This window comes from Pelodiscus sinensis, chromosome 23, assembly GCF_049634645.1.
Source record: "Pelodiscus sinensis isolate JC-2024 chromosome 23, ASM4963464v1, whole genome shotgun sequence".
NCBI classification, from domain to species: domain Eukaryota; kingdom Metazoa; phylum Chordata; order Testudines; family Trionychidae; genus Pelodiscus; species Pelodiscus sinensis.
Genome location: NC_134733.1, coordinates 10949817 through 10964992, shown reverse-complemented (window position 1 = coordinate 10964992; position 15176 = coordinate 10949817). Strand labels below are relative to the sequence as shown.

Genomic DNA, 15176 nt, shown 5'->3' with positions numbered 1-15176 from the left:
GCTCTACTATTGTCTTTAAGCCAGGATGAGTGATCATGCTGAAGACCCCGCCCCCCGGAGAGGCTCCAGTCCCTGTTGATTTCACACTGCTCCTTTCGGAATACGCCAGGGGGCTATGAACTCTCTGGCTGGCGGTCACACCCCTCTGGCAGCCTCTCTGCCTTCCGGTGCCAATTTGGCAAGAAACTAATTTGTTCCCGCTCAGAACAATGAAGACTGATTATGGCCCCCTTGAAGTTCCCAGGTGTTTTGCCATTGACGTCAACACGGCCAAGATTTCACCCCACATCTTTAAGTGTGACTTGTACCGAGTTAGATCACAGAAATCCCCTTGGGCTTGTTCCCTGATTATGCCACTGCTGCCTGCCCTCTGGGGCTCCCCACCACCCTGTCCTGCTGGGCCAGAAGCTCTGGTCTCTCCTGGCTAAGGATCTGGAGCTGAACTGGTTCAGGGTTTGTGTTGTTCTTCGGGGGTGGGGTGGGGGTGGTAAATTACTGCCCCCCCCCCCCCCAGAACAACACAGATCCGGAACCAGTTCAGCTCTGGGAAGGCTTAGCACCCTAGAAACCAACCCCCAAAAGGACCAAAATCCCAAATAAATCTGCCTTACTCCGTGTAAAAGTTGTACACAAAGCTCATAAGATCCACCCCTTTTATCAATGGAAGAGATAACCATGTGGTTGTCTGCCCTCCCCGGCCAGGTAACAAATAGTTACACGGGGTTTGATAATAAATAAAAGATTTGTATTATGTATAAATAGTAGGATTGAAGTGGTTACAAGTGGAAACAATCAGATCAAAGTGAGTTACTAAGCTAAAATAAATAAAAAACACCAGCTAGTCCTAATCCACTAAGAAACTTGTTACAGGTAAATTCTTACCCACAGTTGTCCTACTCATCTCTTTCACAAGCTAAGCAGCCTCCTAGCTTGGTCCTGATCCTTCAGTCTTTGATGTTTCCAGCAGGCATCAGGTGGCAAGTGGGGGTTTTCTGGCATATAAATCCCTTATTGTTTTGCTTCTCCTCATATCTTCTCCTCCCCTCAAGGCAGGAATTCTTTATGCTCAGTTCAAACTTTCCTCACCTCGAGTGGAAAAGTACAAGATCCAAAATGGGTTTCAGCATCAGCCTCGCCACATGTCAGCGTAGGACCAACCACAGTTTAGGCTTTCAGGAAGAATAAAACCATTCACTGGTCATTGGATTGATTGTCACCGAGTCATTAAGTTTCCAGAGCATCAGTACTGGCCCTCATTAGCTCATTTTGAGTGATAAACAGAGCCACACTTCATATTGCTAAGTACAAATACAAGAAAGATACACGCACACAAATAGAATGTCTAGATCCAGCAGATTACAAACTGTAAAATGAAGCCTCACATGAGGTATGTTGCATATTCATAAGCCAATTTTCATAAAACATGGAGGAGCATGACAGCCCCCACTGAAGTTTCCCCGAGTCTTGTTTCCCCTCATGACTTTAAGAGTGAGGCTGAGCTGGATTATCTGAGGGCACAAACAATGAAGAGAGCCAGAATCATGGCTACCCAAGGCAAGTTTGACCCGCATGAGGACAGCCGGTTTATGTTTGACCACAGATGAATGGGGGAGGTGCTGCAACCATAGGCCAAGATGTGAAGGGCATTAACACAGCAAAAATAGCCCCCTCTGCAGTTATTCCAAATCAATTTGTACTAGGGATGTAAGCGACTAGTCGAGTCACTACTTGACTACTCACCCCCCCCCCCACCTTGCTGCCTCTGTATCAGAGGCAGCAAGAGTGGGGAAGCAGGAGCTGGTGCTGAGGGGCGCCGGCTTAAAACCCGGTTCCCCCCAGCACCGTCTCTATGGTGTGGGGGGGGGGGGAGAGGGCAAGGGAGGTAGAGTCCCGTAGCCGGCACGAGCCAGGACTGTTCAGTTCTTCCGGCTCATGCCACCCCTGGGAGATCACCCTGCTGTGGCTCTGTAGTTTAAATGTAGTAGGAGCCAGGCTGGCTGGTAGCGAGCACCCCCCCTCATTGACTTAATCAAGTAGTCGATGGAAATTCCATTGACTACTCGATTAGGCAAATAACTGCTACTTAACATCCCTAGTTTGTACAGCACCTAACACAGTACAGTCCTGGGACTAGGTGCTCAGAGTTATGTAGGTGCCTAACTCTCACTGGGTGTAGGGGGAGGGAGGTGTCTAAATCCATTTCAGGAGCAGAGCCTTGATCCATGACGAGGGCTCCTAGTTACAGGAATATAAACCTGCTCACACAAGATTTTGCACATTGATGTGGCACTATTGTTAACCGTTCCCAGCCCAACTTCTGAGAGAGTTTTCATCCTCCGTTCCCACGGCTATTACAACTGCTGCAGAAGGCGCTCTATTCAGGCGCACATCCACCGAGCCCACAGTCTGGGCTGGGGAATCCTATAGGAAGCCCAGTGGACTTCCTACAGGAAGTCCATGCAGACAACTGGTGGGCAGAGGAGTTGAGAATAGTTCAGGTCAATATATAGGGGCCAATATCTGTAAGCTACAGAACAAGCACCTGTCCCCGTGTCCTGAGTTGCCTCCGTCACACTACAGGTGAGCTGCGAGGGATCGGTGGCTCTTTGGTTCTGCATTCCACAGGTCGCTCAGCTCCAGCGGTTCTCAACAATGCTTGTAACTGAGGCTAAAGGTGGACTGTAGGGAACTATTCTACGCTTAATGCACTTTGGGACAATTCCCGGGGCCATCAAGTTCCCCTGCTAAAATCCCACTGATGTCAGCGAGGCCGGCAGCCGGGCTGAGGCTGGGCCAAACCATCTGGCTGAAGCTTCCCAGGGGAGAGGAGTTGAGCGTTATTTTGATCAGATCCAGATTTTTCTGCCTCAGGCACCGGGCAGATGTCGTTACCAACCGACAACCCAACACTGCCAAACCAGGACTCTTGCCGCATGTGTCCTGTGTGTGTGAGCAGCATTGTCCTGGGTGGCACATGAGCTCCATACACAGGTCCAAGCTCAGCCTTGACATCTGGGCACTGCTGAGCCTGCTGGTGGCTTCAATGAGGAAACGAGGTGCCCAAACTGATTTTGGCAGGAGAGAGCTAGGCCCATAAAGCAACTGGAGGAGGTGGTGGTGCCCTCATTAGCCTGGTGGCTAGCCCACTCCCCAGGGCCGCGGGAGAGGCAGGTTCAGTTCCTCCCTCGCTGGCACAGGTCCCCCATCTGTCAGCACAGAGTTCCACCAGTGAGCTGTGGGATATTCTGGTGTGAGGCCAGGGATTTCCCTACATCCCCCCTATGGGGGTGTATACCCCTGTGAATTTCCCCAACACCCCCCCCCCCAGTTTTGTGAACTATGGTGTCATACAGCCCACCTTCACCCTCATGGTCTCACCCCTCATCAGCCCTGACACCCCCCCTGTAAATTCGAACACCCCCCTAATTTCAATTCCTGCAGAGGCTACTGTGTGAGGCTCCCTCTGCCTCTTCTTAGAGCTGCTCCACTATGGACAAATAATGGGAGCAGTTGGGCACCCCACCCAGTGTGCTACAGCAGCGTCTCCCACTCTTCTCTCTCTGGCCCAGGGACTGTTCCACTGTGTATCAACACCGAGGTCCTCATCAGGGACCCGAGCCAGCTCAGAGGTGAGAGCACTCTCCAGTGGACTGTTCTAATCCTTTCTCCCTTACAGGTGGGGACACTGAAGGTGGGACTCCCACATCCAGGTGCATGGGCTAACCCTGGGAGACAGGCACCAGCACCTCAAGCTGGCAGGTGGCCTCTGAGCACACTTGCAAGCCACTTAAGCAGAGGAATGTGTCTTTCTCCTCAGGTCTGAATGGCTCTGAGGCTTAGGAGGAAGATAGATGTCCATTGCCTAGGGGAGTTAGGCACCCAAATACCTGTGCAGGTTGGGGCCTTTGGTTGTCTGTGTCCCAGTGTCTCATCTGTAAAATAAGGATAGTGGCATTATGCTTATTAAGCCCAGAGGCAGTGAGGTGCTCAGATACTCCAGTGATAGGCCCAGAGAGGTGCCTAAGGCCAGTCCTGCTGTCAGCATGGAGTTCTGTCTATCCCGACTGGTCCTAAGACAGCAGCTTCAGAAGGGTGTGATTTTCCACCCAAAACACACAGAAGCATTAGAAATGGGCCAAAACCAAAGGGCCAGATCGGATCCTTCCCAGAGGTGGGAGCTGAATTAAAACTCCTTGACTACCCCCATTGCCAAAAATGGACTGAACCAAAGCCCTGGATCATGAATTTTGGCAGTGAAATTTGAATAGGGATCTGGACGCCGCGGCTCAGAATCGCCGGGGAACGTATGGCTATTTTAACTAGCAACCTGGCTGAAGGGGGCAACTCTTTCCAGCTTTCTCACTCATGACAAAAGGTGACCAGTCGTCGCCTGTGAGTCACGGCCAGGAGAACATGGTGATACTCTTCCATTTTATTCTGAAGCAGCCCAAAGCGAATGTGCACTGAAGCAAGAGCAAAGGAAATTGACATTTCTAGACATGCCTTTATGTGCTGAGACAGAAGAGACTATTGAAGAGAATGGAGAGACTCCCCCTGCACCCAGCACAACTTAACCATGGCAGAAGACATGAGCCAGTTCTCCTTGGTATTTCTAGCAAAAATGTGACATGCGTTGCTTTCCCCCTCTAAGTAATTTCTCTTCTGATCCTGTGTATAATGATGCTGTTTAAGGCAGGTCGGGTCTCTTATTTCAGAACAGTCTCTTGGGTTCTGCCTTACGGTCACCCGGGAAAGAGCAGCTGGCTGGAGAGGCAGCAATTCCCAATCCCAGGTGGAGTACTTGATTGCTTACCGGTGTGGGAATGCTGAATGCATGAGAATAGGAGATGTTTAATGAGCATTGCAAGGAGCCAGGTGGGACAGGAACCTTTGCTTAACACTTTGGCTTTCTCCCTCTGCACTTGAGGTTGGAGTAAAAGCGGTATGCCTTGTTGTAGCTCCTTAAATTTCGCTTCATGCACAATGCAGCGGCCTTGTCACACTTACAGATGCTCCTTTTACACCAGCTGCCTGGGCCTGGGAAGAAGCACGAACTCCATGAGAATCAGCGTATGTCTACACTTGCAGCCTATTTTGGAAGAGGGCTGCAAATGTAGGCATTCAGAATTGCAAATCTAGCCCAGGATTTAAATATCCCGCGCCTGATTTGCATCTTCCCGGCCGAGTGCCATTTTTGAAATTTACAAGGCTGGAATAACTGCCCGCGTCTACACGCGGCAGTGAAACGGGAGTTCAAAATAAAACTCTATTTCGAACTACCTGTTATTCCTCTTGCAATGAGGTTTAAAGTGTAGACATACCCTCAGCGCTGGGTGTTTGTTCACAGCCAGCATTTCCAAAAGCATTCAGCGTTGAGCTAATTCCCATCCCGACCAAGGGCAAAGCTCCCATTGACTTCAGTGGGCAGAGCTATAGACCAATCCTGAGTGCTTTTGAAAATCCCATGTCCACTCCACCCATTTTTCTCCACAAGTTTTAGAGGTTCATTGTTCTAGAGGAGCTGATGAGTTATTTCTTCAAAACATATTCCACCTCAGGGGACAGCTCACAAACTATTTGCTATAACTTTTGGTGCCTCTATTCACTGGCCCTAATTCTCCATTCTCACTGGCCATCAGAGTCATATAATCATAGAACATTAGAATCGGAAGGTACCTCAAGAGGTCATCAAGTCCAGTCCCCCGCCCTCATGGCAGGACCACACATCATCTAGATCATCCCTCATAGGTGTCTATCTAACCTGCCCTTAAATATCTCGAGTCTCAGAGATTCCACAACCACCCTAGGCAATTTATTCCAGTGTTTAACCACCCTGACAGGAAGTTTTTCCTAATGTTCAACTTAAACCTCTCTGGCTGCAATTTAAGCTCATTGCTTTTTATTCTGCCATCAGGGGCCAACAAGAACAATTTTTCTCCCTCCTCCTTGTAATACCCCTTTTAGATAGTTGAAAACAGCTATCATGTCTCCTCTAAGTCTTCTCTTTTCTAAACTAAACAAGCCCAATTCTTTTAGTCTTCCCTCATAGCTCATGTTTTCTAGACCTTTAATCATTTTTGTTGCTCTTCTCTGGATCTTCTCCAATTTCTCCACATTTTTCTTGAAATGCAGTGCCCAGAACTGGACACACTACTCCAACTGAGGCCTAATCAGCGCAGAGTAGAGCAGAAGAAAGACTTCTTGGCTGTGTCTACACTGGCCACTTATTCTGGAAAATCAGCTGTTTTTCCGGAATAGCTTGCCAGCTGTCTACACTAGCCCCTTGAATCTCCAGAAAAGCACTGACGATCTAATGTAAAATCATCAGTGCTTTTCCGGAAAAACTATGCTGTTCCTGTTCGGGCAAAAGTCCTTTTCCGGAAAACTGTTCTGGAAAAGGGCCAGTGTAGACAGCACCGATTTCTTTTCCGCAAAAAAGCCCTGATCGCGAAAATGACGATCGGGGCTTTTTTGCAGAAAAGCGCGTCTACATGGGCATGGACGCTTTTCCGGAAAACGTGCTTTTCCGGAAAAGCATCCTGCCAATGTAGACGTGCTTTTTCCGGAAATACTTATAACGGAAAACTGTTCCGTTTTAAGCATTTCCAGAAAAGGGTGCCAGTGTAGACGTAGCCTCTGAGAACAGTTATTCTCCCAATTATGCACCCACCTTACAATAGCTCCATTTAGGTTGTATTTCCCTAGTTTATTGAGAAAAAAGTAATCCAAGACCATGTCAAATGCCTTACTAAAGTCTAGGTATACGACGTCCACCTGATGTTGTTTCTGCTCCCTGACTGCCAGCAGTGCATGCTCTCATGAATAACTGTGACTAACTGTGCAGACATCCAAGCTAACAGGACTTTGCATTTGTCCTTGATGAAATCACGTCAGCACAGGCAGGTGTTTGCAGAATGCAGAGAAAAGAGGTTGCCAATACTATCAGGATGAATTTGTGTCTCTTTCTTTCTCCCTGCTGGTCTGAAATCCCAGTGTAGTTGAGGCCTATCGCTTCCATTTTATTTTCCTTCTCTCCCTTGGGCTGTTTGGAGTCAGACTGTGTCCGAGGCTCAGCGGGGGGAAGCTGGCCAAGTGCTACTGAACTCAAGGCTCTGTAGCTGAGTTGCGGACCCCACAGATGTTTTGCAGAAGTGGCCCAGCAAAGCAGTGAGCTGATTTGGGATCAGAGACAAAGGAAGGGCCTATCTTTCTAGAGCAGCAGTTTTTAAACCTTTTTCCTTAGGCCCCAGTTGAAGAAAATTGTTGATGACATGACCCAACAGAATTTGACCAGCGTGTGGCTGAGAATGAGAGCTTTGGGGTGCATGAGGGGGCTCCGGCTTGGGGGGGGGGGGGTCAGGGCTGGGACAGGAGGGGCTTACTTTGAGTGGCTCCTGGTCAGCAGTGCAGCCGGGGGGCAGGGAGGAGGGGGCTAAGGCAGCTTCTTCCTTCTCCTGGCACCGCAGAACATGCTGCGCCCCAGCAGCAGGTTCCCAGCCAATGGGAGCGTGGAGCTAGTGCTCTGAGCAGCAGCAGGGCATGGTGTGCACTCTCTTATCCCCGCCACACCTAAGAGCCGAGGCTGTTGCCGGCCGCTTCTGGGGCGAAGTGCAGTCTGCAGTGCCCGGAGAGGCAGGTAGCTGCCTTAGTAGCATCGTTCCCACTAAGGTGCATGCCTACACGGCCATGCACAAAAATTCTTCCCCCATTACCTCTTCTGGAGAGCTGCACAGCAGCACTTGCTCGGCCGGTGGCTGCTCTGGCAGGCAGGGCCGGCTGAGACGGCGGGGTGAGGGAGCTCCTGGGGTGGGGGGCCAGGACCTGCTGCGGCCATGTGGCAGGGAGGGGAGGCCCGCTCTGGTGGCCAGTGCTACCACATGGTGGGAGAGGAGGGCATGGCCTGTTCTGGCTACTCACCGCATGTTATGGCCCCTCTCCTGTAGGTATAATGGTATGTGTCAGTTATGACATGACATTTGCTAGCTATGAGCCGTGAGTAACAGCAGTCATGACGCAGGCAACACCTGTAAGGAGAAACAGGCTGAACTGGATACACAGCAGAGTATGCAGAAAAACAAAACAACGCCCCCCCCTCCAACTGCGCCTGCCCTCAATGGGTTTCTGAATTGCATAAAACAAGCAGATCCTGCGACATCACAGCTCAACGGAGTAAAGCTGGTCGCAAAACTTACTCATACAGACAGTCTCACTGATGTCAATAGATTTTAGCCTCCTCTCCCTAAACCTTCCATGGGCCAGTTCTCTCTGATATCCGTGATAGGTCTTTGCTCTTCTTGTTACTTTCTTTGCTGCCTCTACTGGCCTTCTTTCCACGCTTCCACATATCCTGTCTGGCCTTGGGGTGACGGGCTTCTCTTGTGCATCTCCTGGTCTTGGGAGCAGACGTCGTGCCCTGTGTGCCCATTGATCCGTGTCGCTTCATGGAGTTACGTTCACGTCTCTCCGTTAGGGATCCGTACCGCAGTCTTCTTTCAGAAGTCACCTGAGCACATAGCCAGGCCCGCCGACAGGGGGAGCAAAGAGGGTGATCGCACAGGGGCGCGGCATTTCAGAGGGGTCCTGGGTGAATGTGCTCTGGGTGGCGCTAAGGGCTGAGTTCCCTTGGCCCTGCCCCTTCCGCCCTTGCCCCGCCCCTTCTTCCCTCGGTCCCGCCCCTTACCAAGGTATGAATCCAGTGCCCCCCACACCTTGCGCCCAGGTCTGCGGTAGCTGTTGGCCCTGCTGCACATACCAGGCTAAAAGCATCCGTAAAGTATCTCAGTGGAGTTACGCTAAGGATGAATTTGATACCATCTTTTCTCCCTGGCTTAAACCTTTCTCCTGCTCTCTATTTCCTGCACCTGTGTGTCACTCTGCAAGGCTGACTGGGGTGCAGCTGGGATATTCAGCAAGCTCTAGTATCTAGAGCAAGGACTGGAGACCCATAATTCACCAATGTGGCCTGTGTTTTTAGATACCATAATCAATATCTGCTGTACCAGTCAGTGGCATCCTTAGGTTCTCCTTTGCCTCCCACGCCGCAATGGCACCCGTAGAAGGTGTAATTTGGGAACGCACTTTTCCCAGTTGCTTGTTTGATCATCTTTCGAAACTCCAAGAGACTCCCATGCACCACAAATTCACCTGCAAAATAACAGCAGAGTGTTACATCCTAGTTCAGGGTCTCTGCGCCTGAAGTCCCCCTCCATGGCCCAGCAAGGGCACTGGCTAGACTGGTGATTTTCAAACGATGGATTGTGACCCAACACTCGGTGGCAGAATGTCAGGCTCTGGGTCTCTTTGTGCAGGTGGATCAGGTGACCAGTGCAGGTTCTAAGGCAACGCCCTGCCTGTCCTGCACCACAGACTGTGCAGCACCCCAGAAGTGGCCAGCAGCAGGCCCAGCTCATAGGGGTGTGTGCGTGGGGGAGTGCACAGGTATCCATGCGCTGTCCCTGCCCTGAGCACTAGCTCTACACTCCCCTTGGCTGGGGACCTGCTGCTGGCTGCTTCTGAGGTGCAACATGGTCTGAGGTGCCAGCAGAGGCAGGAAGCTGCCTTAGCCCCTCTCCGCCCCCCCCCCCCCCCCCCCGCACTGCTGACTGGGAGCTCATAGACTTTAAGGTCAGAAGGGACCATTATGATCATCTAGTCTGACCCCCTGCACAGTGCAGGCCACAGAATCTCACCCACCCGCTCCTAGAATAATCCTCTCACCTATATCTCAGATATTGAAGCCTTCAAATACTTTGAAGACCCCAAGATGCAGAGAATCCTCCAGCTGTGATCTGTACCCCATGCTACAGAGGAAGGCGAAAAACCTCTAGAGCTACTCAAGGGAAGCCCTTCCTGCCCCAGCCTTGACCCCCGCAAAAAAAGCCAGAACCCCCACATACAGCCAAAGCTCTCCTCCTCAGCCCCACCTCAGAGCTCACACTTTTGTCAAATTCTGTTGGGTCTCAGCATCAATGATTTTCTCCAACTGGATCACGAGAAAAAAAGTTTCCAATCAGGGGTGGCCTGGGGCCACTTGACAAATTTCTGAAGTGGCCCTCCGTCAAAAATGATTGCCCACCCCGATCTAGAGTATCCCTGACAGGTGTTTCTCTAACCTGCTCTTAAAACTCCCCAATGATGGAGATCCCACAACCTCTCTAGGGGTAGGTCCACACGACAGCGTTATTTTGAAATAGTTTATTTTGAAATAACGGGTCTAGACAGAAAATGCATTTCAAAATAGCGTTTTGCTATTTCAAAATAGCGCGTCCACACTGATAGGACGCTGAATTGCATTTAAGTCCAGCCGGAACCGGTTCTGGCAGGGCATCAGGTCAGGAGTTACCTTGTGTGGCTGCTGCCTGAGGCTATCTGAGACTTGTGCTTAAAGGGACCCCCTGGACAGCCAGTTCTAAGGTTTCCCTGATTGCTTGCCTACCTCGCTGAGGGACAGCACAGCATTTTTTACTCTGCATGCTCTGGTTGCCCTCACTCAGGACACCACAGCACTCTGCAGAATAGAGCCGGAGCCACCTCTGGGCACTCTGATGCTTCTCCTGTACGTGTTGCTGTGAGCCTGGCAGCACGTTCTGCAGGCAGTAACTGTCTCCCTGGTGTGCCCCACTGGGGGCTCGTGCCTCATTCCACCCTCACGTCCTTCCACTTACCCCTCCCTAACCCCCTTTCCTGCTGTACAATAAAAGACACGTGTTCATTACAACAAAGCCTCTTTATTGAACAAAACTGGGGGGGGGAGTGAAACTGAGGTGAGACTGGGGAAAGAAAGTGGGAGAGGGGAGAAGAGAGGATGGGAGAGAGGAGGGGGAAATGTGGGAGGAGGGAGCTGACAGGAAGAGGCAAGGGGAGGAAGGAGGAGGAGGAGAAGCTCAGGGCTCAGGGTTGGGGGGTCTCACCGTCCCAACGGTCCCCCAACACCATGGGTGCGGGGGCCTCGGCCCTTGGGGGTGTGGGGAGGGTTGGGAGGAAGAAGCAGGAGTGGGAGGAGTAGCGGTAGCTGGGGAGGCAGCAGAGGCTGGAGCAGCAGGAGGCAGCAAGTTCTGCCCCGGGGTCAATGACCACCTGGGGGGCACAGACTGTCCTGCCCCCCAGGATGAGGACCATGGCATCAAAATAGGGGCAGGGGTCTGGGTCTGCTCCTGGTTGGGAGCTACCCCCTGTGGCCCTGGCATATGCCTGCCGCAGCTCCTTTATTTTAACGTGAACCTGCTCCTGGGTTTGCATGTGACCTTTGGTGGCCAGGCTGGCAGCCATCTGCCTGTAGACGGTTGTGTTCCTCCATTTAGTGTGGAGATCATGGACATTGGAGGCATCCCCCCAAACCTGAATTAGGTCCCTGATCTCTGCACTGGACCAGGCAGGCACCCGCCTTTTCCGATCCCTAGTAGGCTCCTGGGAGCTGGCAGACTGGTCCTGGGGAGCGGTGGAGGGCTGGCTGGCACTGGCTGCCTGGCTCATGCTGGGGCCACTGGGTCAGGTGCAGCGACTGCTGGCTCTGGGCTGGCAGGCTTGGAGATGGCACAGGCACTGTGGCCAGAATCTACCCCTTTAAGGGCTCTGGGGATGGGGGGAAGGAGAGGAGTTTTCTTGATTGTGCCCAGAGTGGCCAGCAGGGCACCCTGGGAAGGGCTGGAGGCTCCCTATTTCGAAATAAGTGTCTACACAATGCTTATTTCGAAATAGCAATTTCAAAATTGGTGCTATTCCTCGTGGAATGAGGTTTACCAATTTCTAAATAAGCCCTCCGCTATTTCGATTTAATTTTGAAATAGCAGTTTGGCTGTGGACACTGGTAAAGTTTTTCTTAATGTCCAACCTAAACCTCCCTTGCTGCAAATTAAGCCCATTGCTTCTTGTCCTATCATCAGAGGTTACAAAGAACAATTTTTCTCCCTCCTCCTTTGGTTTACTTAAAACGGTTAGCATGTCCCCTCTCCGTCTTCTCTTTTCCAGACTAAACAAGCTCATTTTTTTCAGTCTTCCCTCATTGATCCTGTTTTCAAGACCTTTAATCCTCTTTATTGCTTTTCTCTGGACTTTGTTCAATTTGTTCACATCTTTCCCAAAATGTGGCGCCCAAGATCGGACACAATACTAGAGTTGAGGCCTAATCAGCATCGAGGTGAATGGAAGAATTATTTCTCACGTTTGCTCACCATACAACATCCCAGAGTGATATTTGCTTTTTGGGCAACAGTGTTACACTGTTGATTTGTATTTAGCTTGTGGTTCATATAACCCCTAGATTCCTTTCCTCAATACAAAACTGAATCTACCTCCCTAAGTGGAGCACTTCGCATTTCTCCATCCTGTTTACTTCAGACCTTTTCTCCAGTTTGGCCAGATCATTTTGAATTTTAACCCTATTCTCCAAAGCACTTATCCAAAGATACCTCCCCCAGCATGGTATCGTCCAAAAATTTTATAAGTCGTCTCTCTATGCCATTGGATAAATGAGGGTGGGCAAACCTTTTGGCCTGAGGGCCACACCAGGTTTCAGAAATGATCTAGAGGGCTGGGTAGAGAAGGCTAGGGGTGTCTGTGCCTCCCAAAACAGCCAGACATGCCCCCATCCAACCCTCCAATCCCCATCTCCCAGCCCTTCTACCGCATCCAACCCACCACTGCTCCCTGTCCCCTGACTATCCCCCCACTTCCTAGTCAATGAGCCCTGCTCCCCATCTCCTAACTGCCCCAGGACCCTCTGCCTCCTATCCAACCCCCTTGTTCCTCACTGCCACCACTCCAGACCTGTGGCACCCCTACTCTCCATCCCCTGACCAGCTCCCCCCGACCATGCCACCTGGAGCACTGGGGCTGGCGGTGCATTGAGCGCACCCCCCAGGTGCTGGAAGAGTTGAGGTTGCAGTGGGGGTGGGGGGACAGAAGGGGAGGGGTCTGGAGCTCAGGGGCTGAACAGAAGGGTCTGGCAGACTGGATGTGGCCCGTGAGACATAGGTTGTCCGCCTCCTATCTAATAATGGATGAAGCTGCTGGTGGCGGTTCAGAGACAGTAAGTAACTTAGCTTAGAAAAGGAACCTAATCTAACGCAGAAGTGCAACACCTGAAACCTGTGTCTTCGGGTTCCTTTTCTGTGCAGCTTGTGGGTGTTGCTTTTCCTGACTATTTCATCTCCACCGCTGGGATTGTTTTCTAGTCAATAAACATTTGTGTTTATTTTGTGTCTCGAGCCAGTCTCTGGGGTGCAAACTAGGGGCTGTTTTCACACCTTCAAGTTAAGAAAGCAAAATGCCATTTAATTGGTTAGGGGCCCTCCCATCAAAATCTCATTTAATTGGTATGGGGCCCTACCACCCGCTGCTGGGTTGGAACGGCCTCCTCATAAAAACCCTGGAGCACCCCTGCCTGCAGAATGCCCGGGCCCACCACAGGCAGGGGCTGCTCCAGCTTCCACCAGTTAACCGGAATCAGTAAGCCTCACCCATTAAGGCTGATACTTACCAGTTAACTGGTTCCTTGGTTAATCTCCAGAGATGGAGATTCCACAACCTCCCTGAGCAATTTATTCCAGTGTTTAACCATCCTGACACTTAGGAAGCTTTTCCTAATGTCCAACCTAAGCCTCCCTTGCTGGAATTTAAGCCCATTGCTTCTTGTCGTAACATGAGAGGGCAAGGAGAACAAATTTTCTCCCTTCTCCTTGTAACACCCTTTAAGGTACTTGAAAGCTGCTCTCATGTCCCCTCTCAGTCTTCTCTTTTTTAAACTAAACAAACCCAATTCTTTCAGTCTTCCCTCAGAGTTCATGTTCTCTAGACCTTGAATCTTTTTTGTTGCTCTTCTCTGGACCCTCTCCAATTTCTCCACATCTTTCCTGAAATGTGGTGCCCAGAACTGGACACAATACTCCGACTGAGTCCTAACCAGCGCAGAGTAGAGCAGAAGAATGACTTCTGGTGTCTTGCTCACAACACTCCTGTTAATGTATCCCAGGATCATGTTTGCTTTTTTTGCAACAGTGTCACACTGTTGACTCATATTTAGTCCTCACATAGCTAGCTGCATCAGCAGCACAGGGCACCCTAGAATCTGACCCTTGGGTTCTACTCTCATGCTAGGTTTACACTGGGACAAGTGCACAGACCTCAGTGGAGTTACAGGTAAATGCGAGCAGACTCAGGCCCCCGATAATCAGTACATTTTGAAAAATTACTGCACTTACTACAGGAGAACAGCACAGCCAATGCTAAGAGGAACTTCATCTTCCACTTGTCAGGATCTGGAAGAAGAGAAACCCACACTGGTCTTCTATTCAAGAGGAGCAGTCCGTCTGTCCAGCAGGCTGTAGAAAATAGGTTACTCCATACATCCCAATGCTGGCCTCCCTCTCCAAATGCAAACTCCCACGGAGTTGAAGAAGCTTTTTACTGCAGTAAGTGACATGCAGTTCCAGGCCTGTAGAAAGAGAAGCAGGTTTTATCAACGGTTTCACCACTGGCGCACGAGACCCTTCATTAATGTGAGACACTTCGTTAACACGAGTGGAAACACAGACACAGTATAAAACACACAAGGGTTAAGCAGCTGAAATTAGCCGGTTACCCAACGTGAGTTTCTCATGAATTTGCCTGGTTAAAGTGTGGGCTCAGGAACTGATGCAAGTTTGCATGTTTCAGTAATCCAAAGAGAGTGAAATCAATGCTTACTGGGAACACAAAACACATGGTCGTACGGTAACCTCTACAGAGCTCAAATAAATGAATTTATCCTTAGCGAAGGTAATCCTCATAAGAACATAAGAACGGACACACTGGGTCAGACCAAAGGTCCCTCTAGCCCAGTATCCTGTCTGATGACAGTGGCCAATACCAGATACACCAGAGGGAGGGATCACAACAGGTAATCCTCACATGATCCCTCTTTGTCACCCACATCCAGAAAAACAGAGCCTAGGGATACCATTCCTACCCATTCTGGCTAATAGCCATTGATGGACCTAACCTCCATGAATCTATCTAGCTTTTTTTTAACCCTGTTAAAGTTCTAGCCTTTACGCATCCTCTGGCATGGAGTTCCACAGATTGACTGTGCGCTGAGTGAAGAAAAACTTCCTTTTGTTTGTTTTAAATCTGCTGCCTATTAATTTCATTTCGTGACCCCCTAGTTCTTATATTGTGGTAATAAATAAATAACTTTTCCT

General features: G+C 50.3%; 1 protein-coding gene across 1 annotated transcript in view; it reads right to left on the bottom strand.

Annotated features, from left to right (window-relative positions):
* Positions 1-15176, bottom strand: part of LOC102447780 (uncharacterized) — a 32393-nt gene that overhangs the window by 15222 nt on the left and 1995 nt on the right. The window contains exons 2-6 of the mRNA XM_075906830.1: positions 14344-14431; positions 14199-14255; positions 9000-9144; positions 7918-8024; positions 4897-5037 (exon numbers count right to left, since the gene is read on the bottom strand). Coding sequence (XP_075762945.1) covers positions 4897-5037; positions 7918-8024; positions 9000-9144; positions 14199-14255; positions 14344-14431 — 538 coding nt within the window. The remainder of the gene's footprint in view (positions 1-4896; positions 5038-7917; positions 8025-8999; positions 9145-14198; positions 14256-14343; positions 14432-15176) is intronic.